Source organism: Prunus avium, chromosome 5 (genome assembly GCF_965620075.1).
Source record: "Prunus avium chromosome 5, drPruAviu1.hap1.1, whole genome shotgun sequence".
Lineage (NCBI taxonomy): Eukaryota > Viridiplantae > Streptophyta > Magnoliopsida > Rosales > Rosaceae > Prunus > Prunus avium.
In genome coordinates, this window is record NC_142288.1 from 19,660,036 (window position 1) to 19,679,811 (window position 19,776).

At 35.5% G+C, this 19,776-nt stretch overlaps 2 protein-coding genes, 1 long non-coding RNA gene and 1 pseudogene across 3 annotated transcripts; 3 read left to right on the forward strand and 1 right to left on the reverse strand.

Moving 5' to 3' along the window:
• On the reverse strand, positions 1 to 4,006 carry LOC110771898 (YbaK/aminoacyl-tRNA synthetase-associated domain-containing protein). Its single transcript, XM_021976261.2, has 5 exons — positions 3,630 to 4,006; positions 3,439 to 3,516; positions 3,244 to 3,328; positions 1,284 to 1,372; positions 1 to 338 (listed from the first exon to the last, which is right to left on the reverse strand). Exons 1-5 carry the CDS (start codon positions 3,930 to 3,932, stop codon positions 195 to 197), a joined length of 699 nt encoding a protein of 232 aa, XP_021831953.1. The 5' UTR covers positions 3,933 to 4,006; the 3' UTR covers positions 1 to 194.
• Positions 4,007 to 5,040: 1,034 nt separating this feature from the next.
• Positions 5,041 to 7,109, forward strand: LOC110765122 (Lactate/malate dehydrogenase family protein). Its single transcript, XM_021968182.2, has 2 exons — positions 5,041 to 5,788; positions 6,399 to 7,109. Exons 1-2 carry the CDS (start codon positions 5,165 to 5,167, stop codon positions 6,840 to 6,842), a joined length of 1,068 nt encoding a protein of 355 aa, XP_021823874.2. The 5' UTR covers positions 5,041 to 5,164; the 3' UTR covers positions 6,843 to 7,109.
• Positions 7,110 to 11,427: 4,318 nt separating this feature from the next.
• Positions 11,428 to 13,081, forward strand: LOC110765131 (uncharacterized). Its single transcript, XR_015835715.1, has 3 exons — positions 11,428 to 11,771; positions 12,554 to 12,809; positions 12,912 to 13,081. It is a non-coding gene; the product is annotated as an uncharacterized LOC110765131 (long non-coding RNA).
• A 3,153-nt stretch (positions 13,082 to 16,234) lies between these two features.
• On the forward strand, positions 16,235 to 17,045 carry LOC110765130 (14 kDa proline-rich protein DC2.15 pseudogene; annotated as a pseudogene).
• The last annotated feature ends 2,731 nt before the right edge of the window (positions 17,046 to 19,776 follow it).

A 19,776-nucleotide genomic window follows, 5' to 3' on the forward strand; every position in this document is an offset into this window, starting at 1 on the left:
TTTTGAAATGAATCGATCTTTGGTGGGAGTAAAAGCTACATGATAGTAACTGGATATTTATGTTTGGTAGCACAAATATTCAACAAAAAATAAGCGAATCAATATTCAAGATTGGCAGGACCAGCGGTTCAATATGCGTTCTTGTTTGACGAAGTATTCTTTTATAAATTTGGATTCTGGTTTCTTTGGATTAATTAAGTACTGCTGCAGCTGACAATAAAAGGTTTAACGAAGTTTATAAATTCAGAGGTTCTGATGCCCAGCTTCAGATCAATCTCGCCACCACCCAACCAGAAGAAATCAGGACTAAGTTTCTGAATTGCTTCATCCAAGATCACCTGAAAGTGAAACCAACCCACACATCATCTCATTAAGAAGAGCAAAATCTGTCTACACACATATGCAAATTCATCTAATCTTATGCTTACTAAAATTTAGTGTGAAAGTGCTAGGTTGTGGTCGTCACAGACAATAACTACAATGTCATTTCATGATGTTTTGTAATTTCTAGTTTATGATACATCATATGACCCATGATAGGAAAATGAATATCCACTGTTCAAGCATTTTCTAAGTCCTTCAGACATTATAATACACTCCCTACACTAATGCATGTGCAAACACACGCAAAAGAGTGTTTGCTGTCTAACAAACCTAGCTATAGAATCTACCTCTCAAAATAAATCCCTTCTTTTGGAAGATGTGGCAGACTGGCAGACACTCGTTAACCAAAGACAACCAATACAATGGACCACCATTTGACAACCCAAAACTTGACACTCTCGGACTAATAGACAGTTGATATCTGAAAAGTGGACCAGCTCAACAGCTGTTATGAAGGTTGGCATGACTGAACTTATAAACAGGGTTCCTAGCAATTGAACCTCGGGTCCTTGTGTGCTGGAGCTTATCATGAAAGGGCACTGAAGTAGTTTGTCTCAAGAAAACAGGACGGCACAGGTGTAGCTTATAGTTGTAGGGAGGTAATGTTTACAGTTGTTGTATAAGCTTATGAAACCTTGAGAGTATGTTATAGAAAGTTTAAAAGAAATGGACCACAATTTAGATACAGTTTCCATCCTAGTTTCATCTAATCAATCACATCAGACTTCTGAGCAATCAGTTAATTGGTTTTACAATTTCGAGGGGCAGAGGCAAAGGCAAAGGATCTTGAGTGACATGTCAAGCAAAAATAATTCTGGTACCACGAGACCACAAAAAACAATTCCAACTCCAAAGGGCATCAAATACATAGTAAATAAATGAAAGAAACAAGTGTTCACCGGAATGTCTGTTTTCATGCCAACACATGTAACTCCGTTGTGCTCAAATCCAGTCAATTCTACTGAAGTTTCCTCAGGTGCAAGCCTCACTGCATAATCAAATAACAAACACTATCACCTTCTGAAATACAATAAGAAAAATTTAACGTAAACCTTGAAGATATAAACATATTAAAAAACTGACAACGGAGAACAGAAAGAAAATCCAATAATGCAGCATATTTTGGAACACTTTTTTTTTTTTTTTTTTTTCTTGCAGAGAACTTTTGAACACTTCCACAGTATATGCTTAGAAAAATAAAACGACGGTTTATGATAAAACAACAGGAGAAATACAAAAGAAACATAGACTGGAATTGGACTGTCCTCTTTTTTTTTTTCCTTCCCCAACTGTCCAATGAGGCAGGAAAGGGTTAAGAATGAATATGTTATACAATAACATTGGAACATGTCTCTATGGATTTAAAGGAGAAGGCTCACACAAAAATGATGACTATTTTTATTTGCACACATACAAAATCCTGGAAAGCATTTTCTTGGAGGTCCCAAGATTCCATGTGAAAAGAGTGGGACCAACTTCCCCTGAGAGTGAAGGAAGAAATGGGTGGAATCTGAGAAGATAGGAATAAAGCCGTCTCAAAAACAGTTCGCCCAGGAAAGCTGGCATTGAAGGAACTTTTGTAATACTTCTACAGTGGATGTGAAAAAGAGGGATGACCATAGGAATAAAACAGGATTAATACTGAAGAACCATAGCATGGACATGGAGCAAATTTTTTATTGTTTTAAATCAACTGTCCACTAAAGCAAAAATGTTATCTGATAACATTGGAACACATCTCCATGGGTTTAAGGAGAAGGTTCAAGCAGAAAGGATAGTTTGATCTACGCACAGATAAAAGCCTGGAAACCATTTTGTTGGAAGATTAGGTTCCCAAAGAAGATCTATGTGCAAAGAGTTGGACCAACTTTCTTTGAGAGAGTGAGAAAAAAATAGAAGGAATCTAAGAGGATCACGAATAAAGCCATCAAAAAAACAGTTGGACTAGAAAAGCCAACATTGTAGACATTTTCTGAATAATTATACAGTGGATATAAAAATGATTACAGAATAAACAGAAGGAATAGAAAAGAAACATAAAATGGAGTTTGAATAACATTTTTTTCGTCAACTTTCAATTGAGGCAAAAATGATTACGAAAATATGTTATCCAGTAGCATTGGAATGCATCTCCTATGAACTTGAGGAGAAAGCTCAAGCAGAAAGGATATTTATTTGATTTATGCACAGATAAAATCCTGGAAACCATTTTGTTGGATAACATGTTACCAAGAAGAACTATGTGCGCAGAGTTGGACCAACGTTTATTGAGAACTGAAGAAAGAAATAGGAGGAATCTGAGGTAGTCATGCATAAAGCCATCTGAAGAATAGTACAACCAGAAAAGCCAAACATTGCGGCAAATTTTGAGACACTTCTTACAGTAGATCTCAAAAAAAGGGATGATAACAGCATTAAAATGGGAGTAATACAAAAGAAACATAGAACGGAGTTGGACCATTCTCATGTTTTCAAACAACCAAAATCACATTGCTATTTGTTCTTTTTATGCGACATTAAAAACCCATCTTTGCGCCAATTTTCATAGTATGAATAATGCATTCACCAGAAAAGATATAATACTAATATCACCATAGTCTGAACACAAAACCTACTACTAAGTACTAACTCACATTGCTAGTTTGCCACCTACTTGACAGTATTGGCATTATCCATTCTTTGTTTTTTTTTAAAAATTGTACTTAAATGCATTTACGGCTATCCAAAATTTCTGAACAATGAAAAATAAAATTAATTTCAACATGCAAACAGCATAGATCCCATTTTGGCATACAAAAATTAAAAAACTTCAGAACATCTTAAGAAGTCTTTGATTGTTAATAGAACAAGAGAACTAACAGTTGAACTTTTTCTTGGCTATCTTCCCCTCGTTGAGCGAATACAAGAAGTTCTTTACAGCTTCAGCATTAAACCGAGCAGTATACTGCACCCAATACAAAAGGGTCCAAATTTCACGCGACTCATACACCAGCATTATAAATGTCTTAACTTTAAACACATCCGTGAAAAAAAAAAAAAAAAAAAAAAAGTTACCTGAACGACCACAACATAATACTTTGAATTGTTGCTGTCACTACAATCAACCACACTAGATTGGGCTTGAGTGTTAACCTGGGAAATGCAATACAAGGTCCAAATAAATAATTCAAAAAAGAAAAAGCAGAATGCAAGTGGAATTGAAAAGGGATTTTAGATAAGATATTTGAGTTGAATGAGTTGGGTACCAAGACAATGCTTTTGCAGAGATGGTGGACGGAGGCGGCGCCGAGAACGTCGCGCCGGTCATCGAGAGACCAATCGTAGTAATCGGCAGGTACCCTCTTGAAGGCGAAGTCTTTCACGCCATTGGCGCGGAGAATGGCGGAGAGACGAGCTTCTGTGGCGCCGACGGCGTCGTTTTGAGTCGAGGTATGGATGGGGGTAGAGTCGTGTTGGGGAAGAGAGGCAGAGGAGGAGAGCTCGAGCTTTGATATGCGTTCTAGGATTTGGGTTTGGATTCGCTCCAGCTCTGCTAGTGATTTTTCCATTCTCTCTCTCTCTCTCTCTCTCCCTCTCTCTCCTGAGTCTAATTTTCCTCTCTCCTGAGTCCAATTTTCGAGCTTTGGTTAGCCATAAGAACGACGCGTTTCTGATTGTCGTTTACGATATTGTAAACGACAACCGTTCGATTAAATAATGTACATAACTGTCTTTTTACTGCTTTGCTAATCTTTAGTCTCCATCCGTTCTCTCAATTGGCTAATAAATTGCATGATGTGGTGGGTAGGATTGTTTTGCCATTGGCAGAGACTCATTGACATTGTATTTTAGAATAGCAGAAGAGGAATGCCAGCTACTTTTTCCTATTGCCTTCTTTATTTTGTGTCACATGCATTTCAAAAATGATAATAGTATTCATGTAAATAGTATAGCCGTGCAGTTGTATTATTTATAAAAAAATATCATATGCGTAAATAGGAGTCTCCTTGGAGTAAAAAAGATCTACATATCTCCAAAAGAATGCAAGACTGCTTCCCATTATATTCACAATCACAGCAACAGGTAATGCAACCATCGGCGAGGTGAAATGAGAGGTGGCCAAAACCACACCCAACGAAGAATTTTGCATACCATCCTGCGAGTGTCAAACTTACACATAAATCTTATGTATGAAATGTAAAATATTAATATTTTAATTAGAAAATAATTAAAAAGTTTTTGAACATATTAAATACATAAATTTATATGTCCGTGACACAAAATGAGATTTGCCACATTTTAAAATCATTTTTCTACTTTCTTATTCAACATCTGCCGTGGACTAAAGGCAGTCTGGTATTGTTCATGTTATGACCAATATAAGAGGGTTGTGAAATTATGAGGCATGCACTGTGTGTAGTTTGGAATCTCGACCAATCACGAGGAAGAAAATTGATCTAGTTAAGTTGTTTAGTGGTACAAGTATCAATAATCTTGTCTTAAAGGTTTGGTTTTGACAATTAAGCAGTTTTGATGATCGAAATGATCAAGAGTTCTTTGTTTGTTTGTTTTGCCCACGGTTTTGATTGGTCAAAAAAATGTAAAAGTAAAGTCTTTAATCAGTCCTTCCAGAACGTTGACCCAAAACTTCCTCCCCACACAAACGTCTCATTCGTCATTCCTCTCCAGCTTTTTCCCATTTTCAGACACCATAAAACCCCACAAATCCAACAAACCCCTCCACTCTCTGCAACAAACAAACCGCCATAAACCCACAACTCACTCAACTCAATTCATCACCATGCACAAAAGCACTTCAGGCTCACTAGGCCCCAGCGGCCTCGACCTAACCCAGGCTTTCTTCAAGCCCATCTCCGGCGCCGCCTCTCCCTCCTCCACCAAGCGCCACACCAAGATATCCGTCATCGGCGCCGGAAACGTGGGCATGGCCATCGCCCAGACCATCCTCACCCAGGACCTCGCCGACGAGCTCGTCCTCGTCGACGAGCTCGTCCTCGTCGACGCCAAACCCGAGAAGCTCCGCGGCGAGATGCTCGACCTCCAGCACGCCGCCGCCTTCCTCCCCCGCACCAAGATCATAGCCGACATCGACTACGCCGTCACCGTCGGATCCGACCTCTGCATCGTCACCGCTGGGGCCCGCCAGATCCCCGGCGAGTCCAGGCTCAACCTGCTCCACCGGAACGTCGCCCTCTTCCGCAATGTCATCCCGCCGCTCGCCAAGTACTCGCCCGACACGATCCTGCTGATCGTGTCGAACCCAGTCGACATCTTGACCTACGTGGCCTGGAAGCTGTCCGGGTTCCCCAGCAATCGGGTTGTCGGGTCGGGTACCAATCTGGACTCTTCGCGGTTTCGATTCCTCATTGCTGATCATCTTGATGTCAACGCTCAGGATGTGCAGGTGGGTTTTGATATGAAATTTCTCTGATGATTTTTTGGTTTATGAGTATCAATTTTGGATAAAACATGGTTCTGTTTTTTCGTTTAGTATATGTTACTAGAGAACGTAGAATCATTCGCCCTTAATTAGACTAGAGAACGTAGCAAACAGAAGAAAAGACATAAAGTTAAACAACAATCGCCTAACAAATAGGAAAAGAGCGAAATAGTATCCAATCAATAACTCATGATAACAAATTATATTTTCTCGCCTATTTACTACGGCGATGAATAATCAAATTATCACTATATTTATTCCTTTTTCTACTTCATATAATTTTCCTTGATATTGATACTTTAGCGGTATTCTGTATTCTCACACCCTCATATTTTGGTAACACTGATAATGGAGACAAACAAATTCTTTTTTGAATTTTTTTTGTAGATATTAGTCCAAATTTTCATGTAATTTCTTGGGTAGTTGATATTTTAATTGAAGTTTCTGTATTTTAATTAGTAGATAAAACCCCAGATTTTAATGTAATTTCTGGGCCATGATCATATCGTGCTTGATATTTCTATATTAAAGCAATTTCTGTATTTTTATTATGGAATTATGGGATTGTTTGTAGGCTTACATTGTTGGGGAGCATGGTGACAGCTCAGTGGCATTGTGGTCGAGCATTAGCGTAGGGGGAATGCCGGTGTTGAGTTTCTTAGATAAGCAAGAAATAGCATACGAGAAAGAGACGCTAGAGAGCATCCACAAGGTGGTTATAGACAGTGCATATGAGGTGATCAGTCTAAAAGGATATACTTCTTGGGCAATCGGGTACTCTGTGGCCGCGCTAGCTTGGAGCATATTGAGAGATCAGAGGAAGATCCACCCGGTCTCGGTGCTTGCCAAGGGGTTTTACGGGGTGGACGGTGGAGATGTGTTCTTGAGCTTGCCGGCCCAGCTCGGGAGAGGTGGGGTTTTGGGGGTTACCAATGTGCATTTGACTGATGAGGAGGCTCAGAGGCTGAGGGACTCGGCTAACACCATCTTGGAGCAGCAGAGTCAGTTGGGATTATGAATTTGATCACCAAGAACGTGGTGGGATTGATATCTCATCAATCTTAGTTCTCACTTCGCTGCTTCAGTTTGTTCGTTTCCAAGGCAACAATTGTCCAGTTTTTGGCTTCAACTAACAGATGGTCACTTCACGTTGTATTGCGGTTTTGGCTTCTTACTGTCGCCTTTTGTTTTGTTTCTCATGTAATAAATATTTAATCATGCAGTTGGATTATATGTCTTTTAAGACTAGTTTCTATATTTGAATTGAAACTATCTTTGAACGGAACTAGGATTTATACCTCCTTTGATTCTCTGCAATTGCTTCGATAGAAATATTCTTGCTCACCGCTTTGACCCCAGGTGTATCATCACCATTCTTCTCAAGACTTGACACGTGTTTATGAGCCTAATCATGATTAGCTCTTTGTTTTGTATTTATGGAACTATGGTTATACTCATGGACAGTGGCGTAGCCAGGAATTCGCTCAAGGAGGATCAACATTATTAGCCAAGATAAATGGAAAAGCCATACCACCACCAGACTTGGACTAGGATGGTTTAGAGGAGAAGAAAAATGCATACAAGGATGTGCCATGAGAATAAAACTATGAGATAATAGATTAACAACCTAAAATCTTAAGTATCCATTGTTTTTCTACATAAATATTTTAGAATAAGTTCAATTATATAAGAAAACTTTGATGGTTGTTGTTCCAAAAATATTTAATGAGTTTTAAGACAATATTGGAAGATGTTGCTAATTAAACTGAACATGAATAAAAATACTTACGTGGTAGAAAGTCAAACCAGTTGCTCTACCACCCACTTACGTGGTAGAAGGTCAAATTGTTTTATGTAAAAATATTGACTAAGTATGAAAAATGGGTTTTCGGAATAATCATTTTCTGAAGATAATTTTTGGCAGCTTTTATTCCTCACACATCAAATAAGAAAACTTGATTTTATGAAATTTTAGTATGAGCCATCATTTTTAGCCTAAATCGTATTTTACACTAAAACCGATTTTTCATATTTTGATTTGGTGGGAATTTGATTTTCTAGTATTTTTATTTGAATCCAAATGGGGGGTACTTCCTTATTTACATTGTAAACTTAAGTAAATGGAGTAATATAAAAATAAATAAAAGTAAAATGACAAAGACATTTACTTAAATGTTGAAAGTGGAAATAAAGTAATCTGTACACCGTCACTGACTAGGCTACAGGCCACTGTAGCCCTTAGTGTGGTTCCGCCCTTGTGCTTCATGCATTCTTTTCTCAAGGTCAAGTTGAAAATAATGAGCAAACAAAAGCCTAAACTGTAAGTGTTACCATTGGGTCAGAAGGGTCATATGACCCTCCTAGGCCTTAATTGGCTCCGCCCTTGCTCATGGATGTGTGTCAAGTGTTGAGAAAAGTGGTGATGGTACACCTTGGGTTAAAGTGGTGAGCAAAAATGAGCTGGCCAATAATTTAGAAAATGTAAAATATCAAATTTAAAGCATACGGAAAAACTGGTTTGGTTGAGCATTTCCAAAAGAAGAGGCAAATGAAATAGGTAAAATTGTACTATAACAACTTAGGTGGCATATTGCCTATCCATTTGCCTCGTGAAAAAAGTTGATCACTCCAAGAGACTAGGCAATACAAGTATACAAATCATTATTATATTATTTATTTTTATCTTTATATTTACTATTATATTTTATAGAAAGTAGGTGAGAGAGTTGAGATGATATTTTGTTATAAAAAGCAAGTGGCACCTTTTCACTTTGAAGTAGGCAATATTGCCTTATTGGGTAGAGTAGGTATATTTTGCCTACCCATTTGCCTCTTCTTTTGGAGCATGAAAATGCTAATATGGCAAGGCAAATAAGTTTTACCTATTCTTTTGCCTCTTCCCTATAAGATACTCACCGAAACTTTTTCCTTCACATGTATTCGAGTTTCTGGTGAGACATTTCTGGCAAAGAGAAATGGCTTATGATCCAAAAATGATTTGTTCCTCTGCCTCTATGTCCTGATTAATGGATTTCTCTTTGGCCATGGATCAGGTTGATCGCCTGAATGGTTTTTCAGTTAGTTTTTTTTTCTCTGAAAACTTGAGCCGGTCCAGCGAAAAAATTAAAAAAGAGAGAAGGTGGGCTGGTTGTTTCCTTGTTCTAAATGGGCTTTACCAAAGTGAGGCTTTTAATTCTTGTTAACAAAAACCACTTAACTTAAAATTTTTTAGCCCGTATTAAACTCTCGTAAACCAATCACAATCTGTACGTAAGTTCGTTAAGAGCTAATCGATGGGCCATGTAATTTGGCACAATTATTTTAACGGCCCAAAAAGAAAACAATTTTCCTTTTGAATACAAGCGACAGTTTAAATTATAAAAAGAAAAGGATTTCTCACACAAACTACCAAGATGCCATGAAGGTTTGAACTTGAGACCACTAATATGCAAATCAAGACCTTTTTTCATGACAAAGAAGACAATTTTATGAAAAGACTAGACGAAAGTATATTGGTCTTCTCTTTTCTGGTCTTCAAGCATGGCATCTTCGTCTTTCCCAAAGACAAAATTGAAATGACATATCTAGCTAGCTAGCTAGCAAGATCCATCATGAGAAAACGTATTGGCTTATTTCATTGTGAGAGGTTGTCTGAGGTTGCTTCCCCATTTGAGGTATCCGGTCATTTACAAGATGTTTACATCTCTACATTTTGTGCTTATTTAGAAGTGTTTTTATAAGTAAAAACAACTTTTATAGAATCACAAGCGATTTTTCTAAGAAAATGTTAAAAGTGCTTTTCGGTTCTAAAAATATGACGTGTTTCTAAGTGTTTAGTTTTTACTGTGCTTCCTACAAAAGTAGTCCAAAACGGACCCTTAATTACTTTAAAAAGATGTGTCATCACCGTCTTATCTTTTGGACAAAAATTAGGAAACACACAAAACAAGAAAAGCAATGATCACCCAAATCAACTGCCACCTTTAAATTTTGTGTTCATGATAGAATTAGAATATCAAATATAAAATCAATTGACACTAGGTGGAGAGCCTTAATTAAGATCTATAATCTTACATATTCATGTGGTGTAAGGCTTTACTTTCTCAGGTATAAGATAATACTCTCAAAATTTTAACTCCGAAATTCTTAAATTCATTTTGAATTAATGTTTATACTCATTAATTAGGTTACATTGGAAGGAATCTAACCAGACCTAAGACTAACCTGCTGGATTTTCTGAGTAACCAATGAAATATATATAGAAATATATGACCGATGTCGACAGATACAAACGAAATGGGACCATAAGCATGTAATTAAATTACAACATGATGATTTATAATATTTTTGTATAAGCAGTTAACCTATATGCATATACAGATACAGTACTCTGTGGTTATAAAATTCACTGCATGTTCCAAACGTATTGTACAAGTTTGGAACCTATATGGTTTATATACATATATTATTATTCAGAAGTGATGTTATTATTAAAAATTAACGAGGGAGCTTAATTATTATAAAGTTGGTTTTAGCTGTATTATTAGACATTTCGTATTCTATCTATAGATTATTATTTGATTACCAAATTGGTGTTTTCAGAACATGGCATGTATAAAATTTCAGCGATCCTGATCACTTCAGTGATCTAATCACAGAGGTCACGGACGGGGATAATCGGACTAGAAAGAGTCAAATTGGACAACTTAACAATTCTATATATAATATAAGACACGCACGGATGCCACCACACTTGATATAGTTTGATATTTATCAATCAGTGCTTCTTCTTTGTCATGTATTCGCCGAGATGTATAACCACCACTACTATTACGTACTATTTTTGAAGAAATGGTTGGTACATTAAAAAGGATCAAATTCAAAATAAATCGAACATCACATTTATTCAAAATCTACGTCTATTATGAATGGTTGGTACATTAAGAAGGATCAAATTCTTAACTCGTCATAATCCTTAAAATCGTGCCTCATGTAGAGTAAATAGATAACTGGAATATGATTGGACAAGGATTTCAATCCCAAATCTAACTAATAAAATCTTGTAGCATAAGTAAATTAACACAAGGATTTTTGTACCCAATGGTACGAGGAAAAAACCCAACCGGGAAAAACCTCTAGAAATCCACTAAGAATGGACTATTACAAGACTCAAGAAGATAAACTCTAAACAAGAATCTATCCAATACTTTTGTCTTGCCTTACTTAGTCCTTGCTTGAACTCTCTCGAATCCATGATTCTCACGAACAAGCATGCTAGCACACAGCTTCCAATAGGGGTGGGCATCAAAACCGGAATACCGATACCGTCCCGAAACCGTGCCATTCCGTGTCAAACTCGTGCCAAACCGTTTGGTGTTGATGCTTAAACGGGATGAAATCGTGTCATCTCGTTACTGTTTGGCACGACACCGGTATCAGATTTGTGATCCCGTTTGGTGCCATACCGTACCGTATAGTAACTAATTAATATTAAATAATAAATATTAAAATATTATTTCCAAAATTTCAGATTTAATATATCTCTCACATCTCTCTCTCACACGAAGGAACGAAAGATTTTTCAGATATCTCTCTCTCTCACACGAACGAACGAAAGATTTTTCAGATCAGAAGCTTTTTTCCTCTCTCCTTCCCTTCCCTCCACCATCGATTCGAATCCATCTAAAATCTCAATCTCCTCTTCTTCTTCTCCTCTCTCTCTCTCTCTCTCTCTCTCTCTCTCTCTCTCTCTCTCTCTCTCTCTCTCTCTCTCTGTGTCGAAGTAGAACCCTAATAACCAAACATCTCTGTGTCGAAGTCGAATCGAACCCTAATAACCATCTCTCTCTGTTTGACATCAAACGTGCTTCTCCGAATTTCTGTGGGATCTTCTTCTTCAAGCCTATTACCCTCTGCTACCAATTTCAGTCCGATCTCAGATTCTCAGGTATTCATAATATATGGAAACTTGTTTTGGTTTGAAATTATTTGTTTTCAAATTTGAGAAATTGTTTTGATTTTGGGAAGACATGAATCTATTAATTCCATATGGTATAAATTCTCTTATTATTTAGGATGGATTGGTTTTGATTTTGGGAAGACATGAATTATTGACATGCATATGGGCAGTGGGCTAGGCTACTGTCAGTTTATGTATATATATATATATATATGATACTTCTGTTCTGTTCTTAAAGAAGTTGAGTGGGATTTGTTCTTAAAGAAAAATATTAAATAGATTCAAGACCATCTCCATTGTCAGTGTCCATTGTCCAAGAAGAACACACCATTTCAATTCAACACACAATTCCGTAGCATTTGCCAAAAACACTTGCTGTGCTCAGATTTCAGGCACAACTACCTGTCCCTTTTACATTATTATCTTCTTTTTCTTAAACAAGTAATACAACGCTTGTAAGTTGGGCCACTCCGTTTCCCTTTTCTGTAATAACCCACCTCCTAATTCATCACCCCAAACCCATATATGATACTTCAAACATATATGATACTTCTTTTTTTTTTAAAAACATTAATATGTTTCTGTACATGGTTTCTGATACTTCAAACATATATGATATTAATGTACAGAAACCATGTGCATATCTGATACTTCGTGTTCAAATTAATATGTTTGATCTCCTAAAATATTAAATAGACGGTTTTTTTTTTGGTGACAGTCACAGAACATATCTGATACTTCTGTTTTTTTGTGACTGTTATTTGATGCAGCTTTGCAGGTATATTATGCTTGCATCTGCAGCTATTGCAAAGGATATTCTTGCCATTCAAGTATCAACAGTGGCATCTGAGAGTTGTTTTAGCACTGGGGGAAGAGTAATTGATGCATTTAGGAGTTCATTAACTCCTAGATCAGTGGAGGCATTGATATGTATGCAAAATTGGTTGAAGGGAGATGACATTTGCACAAATTTAGAAGATGAACCTACTCCTGAAGAATATGAGTTTTATGAGAGTGTTGAATTAGGTATGTTTACTATGTTTATTAATTATTACTTTATAAAGTTTATAATGTTGCATTTATTTTTAATTTGAGAGTGTTGAACATGTGTGGATTTATTTTTTGCAGAATATGCAAGTACTGAAGCTGCTGCCACCAGTACAAACACATTTGCTGCCACTAGTACAAACACATTTGGTGTAGATCCAATGGGAAAGGGACATGCCATTTAATATTTCCATTTCTTGCTTTGAAGTTTGTACTTAATTTGACTTGATTTGTTTTGTAAAAGTCTATGTGAGAGATTTCCATTTCTTGCTTTATAATTTGACTGTTGAAATGTCTTGAACTTGAACTCTTGATTGATTGTTTTGTTTGTTATTAGATTTGATTTTCAGATTTGATTGAACTTGAAAATTTGCAGATTTGATTGAACTCTTGTAAAAGCTTATATGAGATTTGAAAATTTGCAGATTTGATTGAACTCTTGTAACAGCCATTTGATTTTCAGATTTGATTGAACTTGAAAATTTGCATATTTTTTACGGTATCAACATTGATACCGAATCATACCGATCCCGTTTGGGTCCGGTATGATTTGAACGTGTTTTCAAAAACTCCCATCCCGTGTCATCCCGTACCGATTCCTCTATTCAGGATTGACACCGGGATGACCTCCATCCCCTGTCATCTCATACCGTGCCCACCCGTAGCTTCCAATATGGAATATATGAAATATGAAGATGCAAACTAGAAATAAAAAGCTTCACAAAGTTGCTTTATCATTCTAATTTTTCATGAACTCACCTTTGCTTCTCTCAATATAAATCTCACAAATCAGTTTTTGCAGAAGTAAGTAACAAAGGTCTTCAAGCTTTGTTTTATATCAAGAGAAATCACGTTCCAAAAAGAGTAGGAAAAAGTAGAATTGGTTTTAATGTGAAAAAGAGGAAAACAATTTTGCTGATTGATTTTATAGTAAATTGAGCTTAGACCCATAAAATTCATTTGTAATCACCTACAACCCTTTCCTTTATTTTTCTATTTAAAATACCCAATTTTTTAAAGTAAAACCCGCTGACTAGGATCCAAGTAAGCAAGTTACCTAATCTAGCTTAAAATCTGATTTATTCTATTTTTCAGATTCCAAAACTACCCCTATTTACAAGTTAACGTGTTATGTGGAGGTGTAACTAATGACACACGTTGAATTTGGAAAGATCTTCAAATGGTTTTAATGGATGAAGGAATTATTTTAGAAACTTATTTGAAATTAAATATTAAATTTAACATTAACGTATTAGCAACGTTTTGGTTTATTTTATGACAAAAAAAAAAACGTTTTGGTTTATTTAATAAATTTTTGTTGTTGTTTTCCTTTTATGAATTATACTACTAGTAATCTATTTTACTATAGTTTTATGAATAATAGTGTACATTCTAATTATGTTGAAAAATATTTTGATAATCTATTTATTGTTTGTTTTATGAAAAACATTTTTTTTTAAATGAACCTATTTTTTCTCTAAATAATGTACCTATTTTTTTCTCTAAATTATGTACCCTTTTTTCTCTGAATAAAGTACCTATTATTTGTTTTATGAAAAACAATTTTTTTTAAATGAACCTATTTTCTCTCTCCAAATAATGTACGTATTTTTTTCCTGTAATAATATACCTAGTAAAACAATGTACATATTTTTTTAAATGAACCTATTTTTCCTCTCCAAATAATGTACCTATACACATTTATAGGTATATTGTAAAATAATTTACCTATGGGTAAATAATGTACCTATATTTTCTATAAATTATTGTGTACCTATTTTTAATTTATGAAAAATGTACCAAAATTTCAATTACAAAGTAACTGACTTAGTTTTTTTTAATTTAATTTTTTTGTTAAATAATATACCTATATTTTATTTAAATAATATATTTTTATTTTATACGTATATATTTTTATTTTTATTTTTTATAGGTACATTATTGGATATGTAATTTACAGATATATTTTTTTGGTTTGCAATTTTAGGGGGTGGTATGTAAGAGGGAATGACAACCAAAAGAAATGGGGTGATTGATATGCTATTAATAGGGAGTGTTAATTACAATTATGACAGTTAATGAAATGCTTGAAATAAATTATAAATAAAATATGAAGTTTGGTGGCAACGATGTAAAAATATAGGAATACTACGACTTCTTATATCCTATTTGTCATTTAAATTTGAAATTGGGTTTTACACATAGATTTGTAGAGTGATGGGTATATGTCTAGGAAATAGAAAATGTAGGGATCTATATTGAACAAGCCCTTGATTTTATTATGAATTTCATTCTTAATAAAACTAAATCACAAAAATATAGTTTTCCTAATATGATATGCAAATTCAAATTACCTTGTAGACATAGTCAACCCTTGATCTACTCAATCTGGATAAGTCTTGTGGCCCAAGTTAATTTGCCTAAAAATTAGGCCTAAATCTACACAACGAGGACACAATTACAAGTCTAGGAAATTAAGCCAATTCCTAAGTAAATTCACATTTACAATCCTAGCTCATTTTACTATCCTCCACTGGCGAATTTAGGAATTATCCTTCCTAAGGACAAGAACTTGTAAACTCTGGCTTAGCAACGACCTGTAAAGTTTGGCCTAATGCAGCTCAAGTCTCAACCATTTCTTTGCCCTGTCTTAGCCTTCTTTGAGCCATTTTATCAAAAAAAATTGCCCCCATTCAAAAGAAAATACCATGAAAACTTGACAGCTTCATGGGTGTAGAACAAGAATGAGTTGGGGGCTAGCTAGTGCTTTCACTAACTCCTTACTAGATCCGCCAGTGCTATCCTCTCACTGGCATCGGCAAGTTGAGCACAAGTTCTTTATTGATATAACATATTTGAATGTATAGTCACTCAAGATATATATATTCTAACATTCCGAAATTGAATATACAGCAATAATATGACCCCCTAAATAAAAATCCAGTTCATTTTCAAGCTAAAATACAAGAAGAGTAGCAGAGGATGACATGTCGTATGTTTGATTTGGACGTCTCCAGCATTGTCAACATGCAAAACATGTAAATAACAATCAGCATTTATTATATACATGAATGAAATGGCCGCAATGCATGACCAATTACTTCAAGTAAATATCATTTTACTCTGTTTTTTTTACTGTAATTAAGATCAAAACACTGCTATTGCTGAATATTATGAGAACATTGTTTCGTAGGGGACAAGAATTAAGCAGACCTGGAATTTATAACTAATAAACACACACAAAAATCCAAACTCCATAATCCCAAAAGCTTATCCCACCATGTTGCTTTGCCAGGTTGTATACCCTAGGCATCATTTCCAATCCAATGTGCCCATATGGGTCATTCTAATTATTTTAATCCCAACCCTACCTCACTCTACATCTATAAAAGCCCTAGCTAGCTACCAATCTGAAACACAGCACATCTATCAAGTTATAAATCCTTCTGAAGCTAAGAGCCTTTCTTTTTCACAAGCCAATCAGATCATCAATTTCCCAAATGGCTTCCAAGGCTCTAGCTTCCACTGCTCTCCTCCTCTCCCTCAACCTCCTCTTCTTCACTTTGGTCACCTCCACCAATGTTGCTTGCCCACCACCTGAGAAAAAAGGTCACAAACACCAGCCCAAGCATGCAAGTCCTGCACTACCCAACCCTAATCCCTCTAAGCCTGCCACGTGCCCCAAAGACACATTGAAATTGGGGGCATGTGCTGACGTGTTGAATGGTTTGGTGCACCTTGTTGTTGGTCCACCAAAGTTCCCTTGCTGCAGCCTCATTGAGGGCCTTGTTGATCTTGATGCTGCTGTGTGCCTTTGCACTGCAATCAAAGCTAATGTCTTGGGGATCCACTTAAACATCCCCGTTTCACTCAGCCTGCTCTTGAACTACTGCGGGAAGCAGGTCCCAAGTGGCTACGAGTGTGCTTAAATTTGAAGTACTATTTATGCGTACTGCTCTCAATTTTTAGCACTTGGGTTTTAATTAATTTCCTTTGTTTCTCATTTTCATCATGGTGTGCCTAAGAGCTTTGTTGGGATGTTTATTGGTATATTCCATTATCCATTCTTATTATAATAATTCTTTCTATATTGTTTTGATGGACGGATGGATGGTAGGCTACTTGCCTTCTTCCACATCCTCTATAGCAATTGTATTTTATTGAAAATATTATTGATTGAGCTGAAATAATGAATTGTGATGTTTCAGAAAGTAATTGAATTTGAGTTCCTTGCAATGTTTGTTCTACTACTACAATTTTATTTTCTGGGTATATGCACTACTGCTATAGTACTCCTGTCTCTTATGCATTGTGAGGAACATGAAATCCCTTATTCATTGGGTCCAAAATTATAGTTGGAAGCGACAAAATTGATTGTGATTTTTCTAAGAATTGTTAAGTTTTTAAAGAGCATCCGAAAGATGGAACCTTAATGTAAGAGCTTAAAAGATCTTTGGCCCGCCAACGGGGTCTAACTCAATGGAAAAAGACATTGACTTGCAGATCATTAATCTCTGGTTCTAACTCAATGAAAAAAGACATTGACTTGCAAACCATTTATCAACACATGCTTTTTGTTGACCTTATTCTTATTATAGCATCATTGATTCATCGCACATTTCACTTGTGTAAGTAGCTAGATATAAGCATAACTTTGAAGTTAATTATTATATTGATATTAACAAGCTTTCAAGAATCACTTTCAAATGCTTTTTCAAAAAGCAATTTGATTTTTAATACGAACTTTGACGTTCTTCTAATAATAGAAGCACTTTAGAAAAAAGGTGTTTATGGGCAAATTTTCTTATAAAAGAAGTCACAAACGGGTTACGGGTCCGTCCGTTATTAGAGATCCAACTTTCTAGATAATTTCAGACTGAATTTAGAGAGACCGAGAATGAATTTGAAGTTAATCATGTTAATATTACAAAGGAACATGAACAAAGGTGGCCCAGAGTCTGTAGATCCAACTGGCCAGATAAATCACGTATATGCTAGCTTGTCAATCGTAAATTCGAATTGAAAGTTAGCTATTTAATCAATAATTAATATATGAGTTAATATTATTTTACCCCCTTAAGATTTGGGGTCATTCTTGAAATGGACCACGCAACTTTAATTTTGTCAATTTACGCCATAACGTTTTAAAATTCGACCAATTTACACGTTTCAGTCAATTTGACCGTTTAGTCTTCTGTTAAGTGATAATGTGGCAAACACGGGATCCACCTTTTAGATTAAGTGTAATAAAATATATAACAAATAATATTAAAAAAATTCTTTATTTTTAAAGTTAATTAAAATCAATTATTTAAAACAACAAAAAAACATAATTAAAAAATCCAACACTGTGATCAAACTCCACAGCCGTCACCAACCAACTCCAAACCCAGCATCTCCACTACCTTCCTCCTCCTCCTTCTCTTCCACTATCCCAACCTTCGTTCTCAACACCCATTTCTCCTTCAGATGCCTACGCTCATCTCCACCGTTCAGAGGAAGGAGACTGGGGGTAAGGATGGTTTCAGATCTGAGGTGCACTGGGTTGGGGAAGGGGAGAGTGGGTTGTTTGCAGGTGGTGGTTGTGAGGTAGTCTAGGGAATGGTTGTGAGGTGGTCTGGGTTGAAAGAGAAGAGAATGTTTGGTGGTGGGGTTGGTGAACACCTTGGGAGTTTGGTTATTTTTTGGTTTTAAATAATTGATTTTAATATTTTAAATTAATTTAAATAGTAATTTTTTATTTTTTTTTTACATATTTTATTACACCTAAGCTAAAAAGGTGGACCCCATGTTTGCCACATCATCACTTAACAAAAGACCAAGCGGTCAAATTGACGGAATGTGTAAATTGGTCGAATTTTAAAATATTAGGGCTTAAATTGATAAAATTAAAATCGCGTGGCCCATTTTAAGAATGACCTCAAATCTTGAGGGGGTAAAATAATGTTAGCCTTTAATATATCAAAAAAATGAGAACATAATTAAGCTGCTAAAAATTTTCAACAACAAAATTTAAAGCAAAACTACATTGCGAATCAATTTATTTTTGGACAACCATTGCAAATCGATGGTGAAGACAATTCTTAATTTAATTTAAATTAAATTTCTTTTAATTGGAAAATATCCCAAGTTCAAATCCTATGTCCCAGGTGACAGAAAACAAGTTCCAACAGTCCAACTTGTAGCTCCTTGTTTCCTGTAAAGATCAACAACCTATGGATTCATCATTAGCCCGCTAAAGATCCACCGCCTTTCAAACGAGTCAGAAAAACGACAACTCGATTTTAACACTTGACTAAAATTTTGTAATTTTACAGGAATTATTTGACTTTCTTTTTTGTTTTTGTCAAAAAAGTCATTTTCATCTTAAATAAATATGGCAACGGCAAAAATATAATATTATTGTCGCCAATGACGACTATTATTGGAGTGGACTCAAGCTAAGGTGATTTCTTCGTTGCTTCACGTCACTTAATATATGATATTCATATGTTACGTTTGAAATTTCACCACACATGCATGGACGTGTGTAAGAATGTGAAGAATATCCTACGTTGAACAAAAATAAGCTCATCACAATCAAAAGCAAATCCTATCAAGTGGACACCATTATTACAATTTCTAGGCACATGCTTAAGTTTAAAAACTATATCATCAATCCCATTGTTTAAACAACCATACTGTGTGTGCATATATATAAAAAAAATTTAGAGAGATTCCTCAAATAAGTTTATTTGAGAGACATCCTTATGGATCCACTCTACATTGTATTTCCCAAAATCCGAACTGTTTATCATTTAGATATTCATTCAAATATTATTTCTGCAAAAAATACTTGCATCCGAAATCATTTGACAACTCAACTAATAGTTGTCATTTTAGTGCTTTCTTGAAGCACCTTGTTCGTCTATTTTGTTGGTCACAACTAGATGTCTTAATAATTTTT

Coding starts and splice junctions, on each gene's coding strand:
- LOC110771898 (XM_021976261.2), bottom strand. CDS start 3,932: ATGGAAAAATCACTAGCAGAGCTGGAGCGAATCCAAACCCAAATCCTA. Junction 3,517..3,629: donor TCTGCAAAAGCATTGTCTTG/GTACCCAACTCA, acceptor TGCATTTCCCAG/GTTAACACTCAAGCCCAATC. Junction 339..1,283: donor GCATGAAAACAGACATTCCG/GTGAACACTTGT, acceptor TTTCACTTTCAG/GTGATCTTGGATGAAGCAAT.
- LOC110765122 (XM_021968182.2), top strand. CDS start 5,165: ATGCACAAAAGCACTTCAGGCTCACTAGGCCCCAGCGGCCTCGACCTA. Junction 5,789..6,398: donor TCAACGCTCAGGATGTGCAG/GTGGGTTTTGAT, acceptor GATTGTTTGTAG/GCTTACATTGTTGGGGAGCA.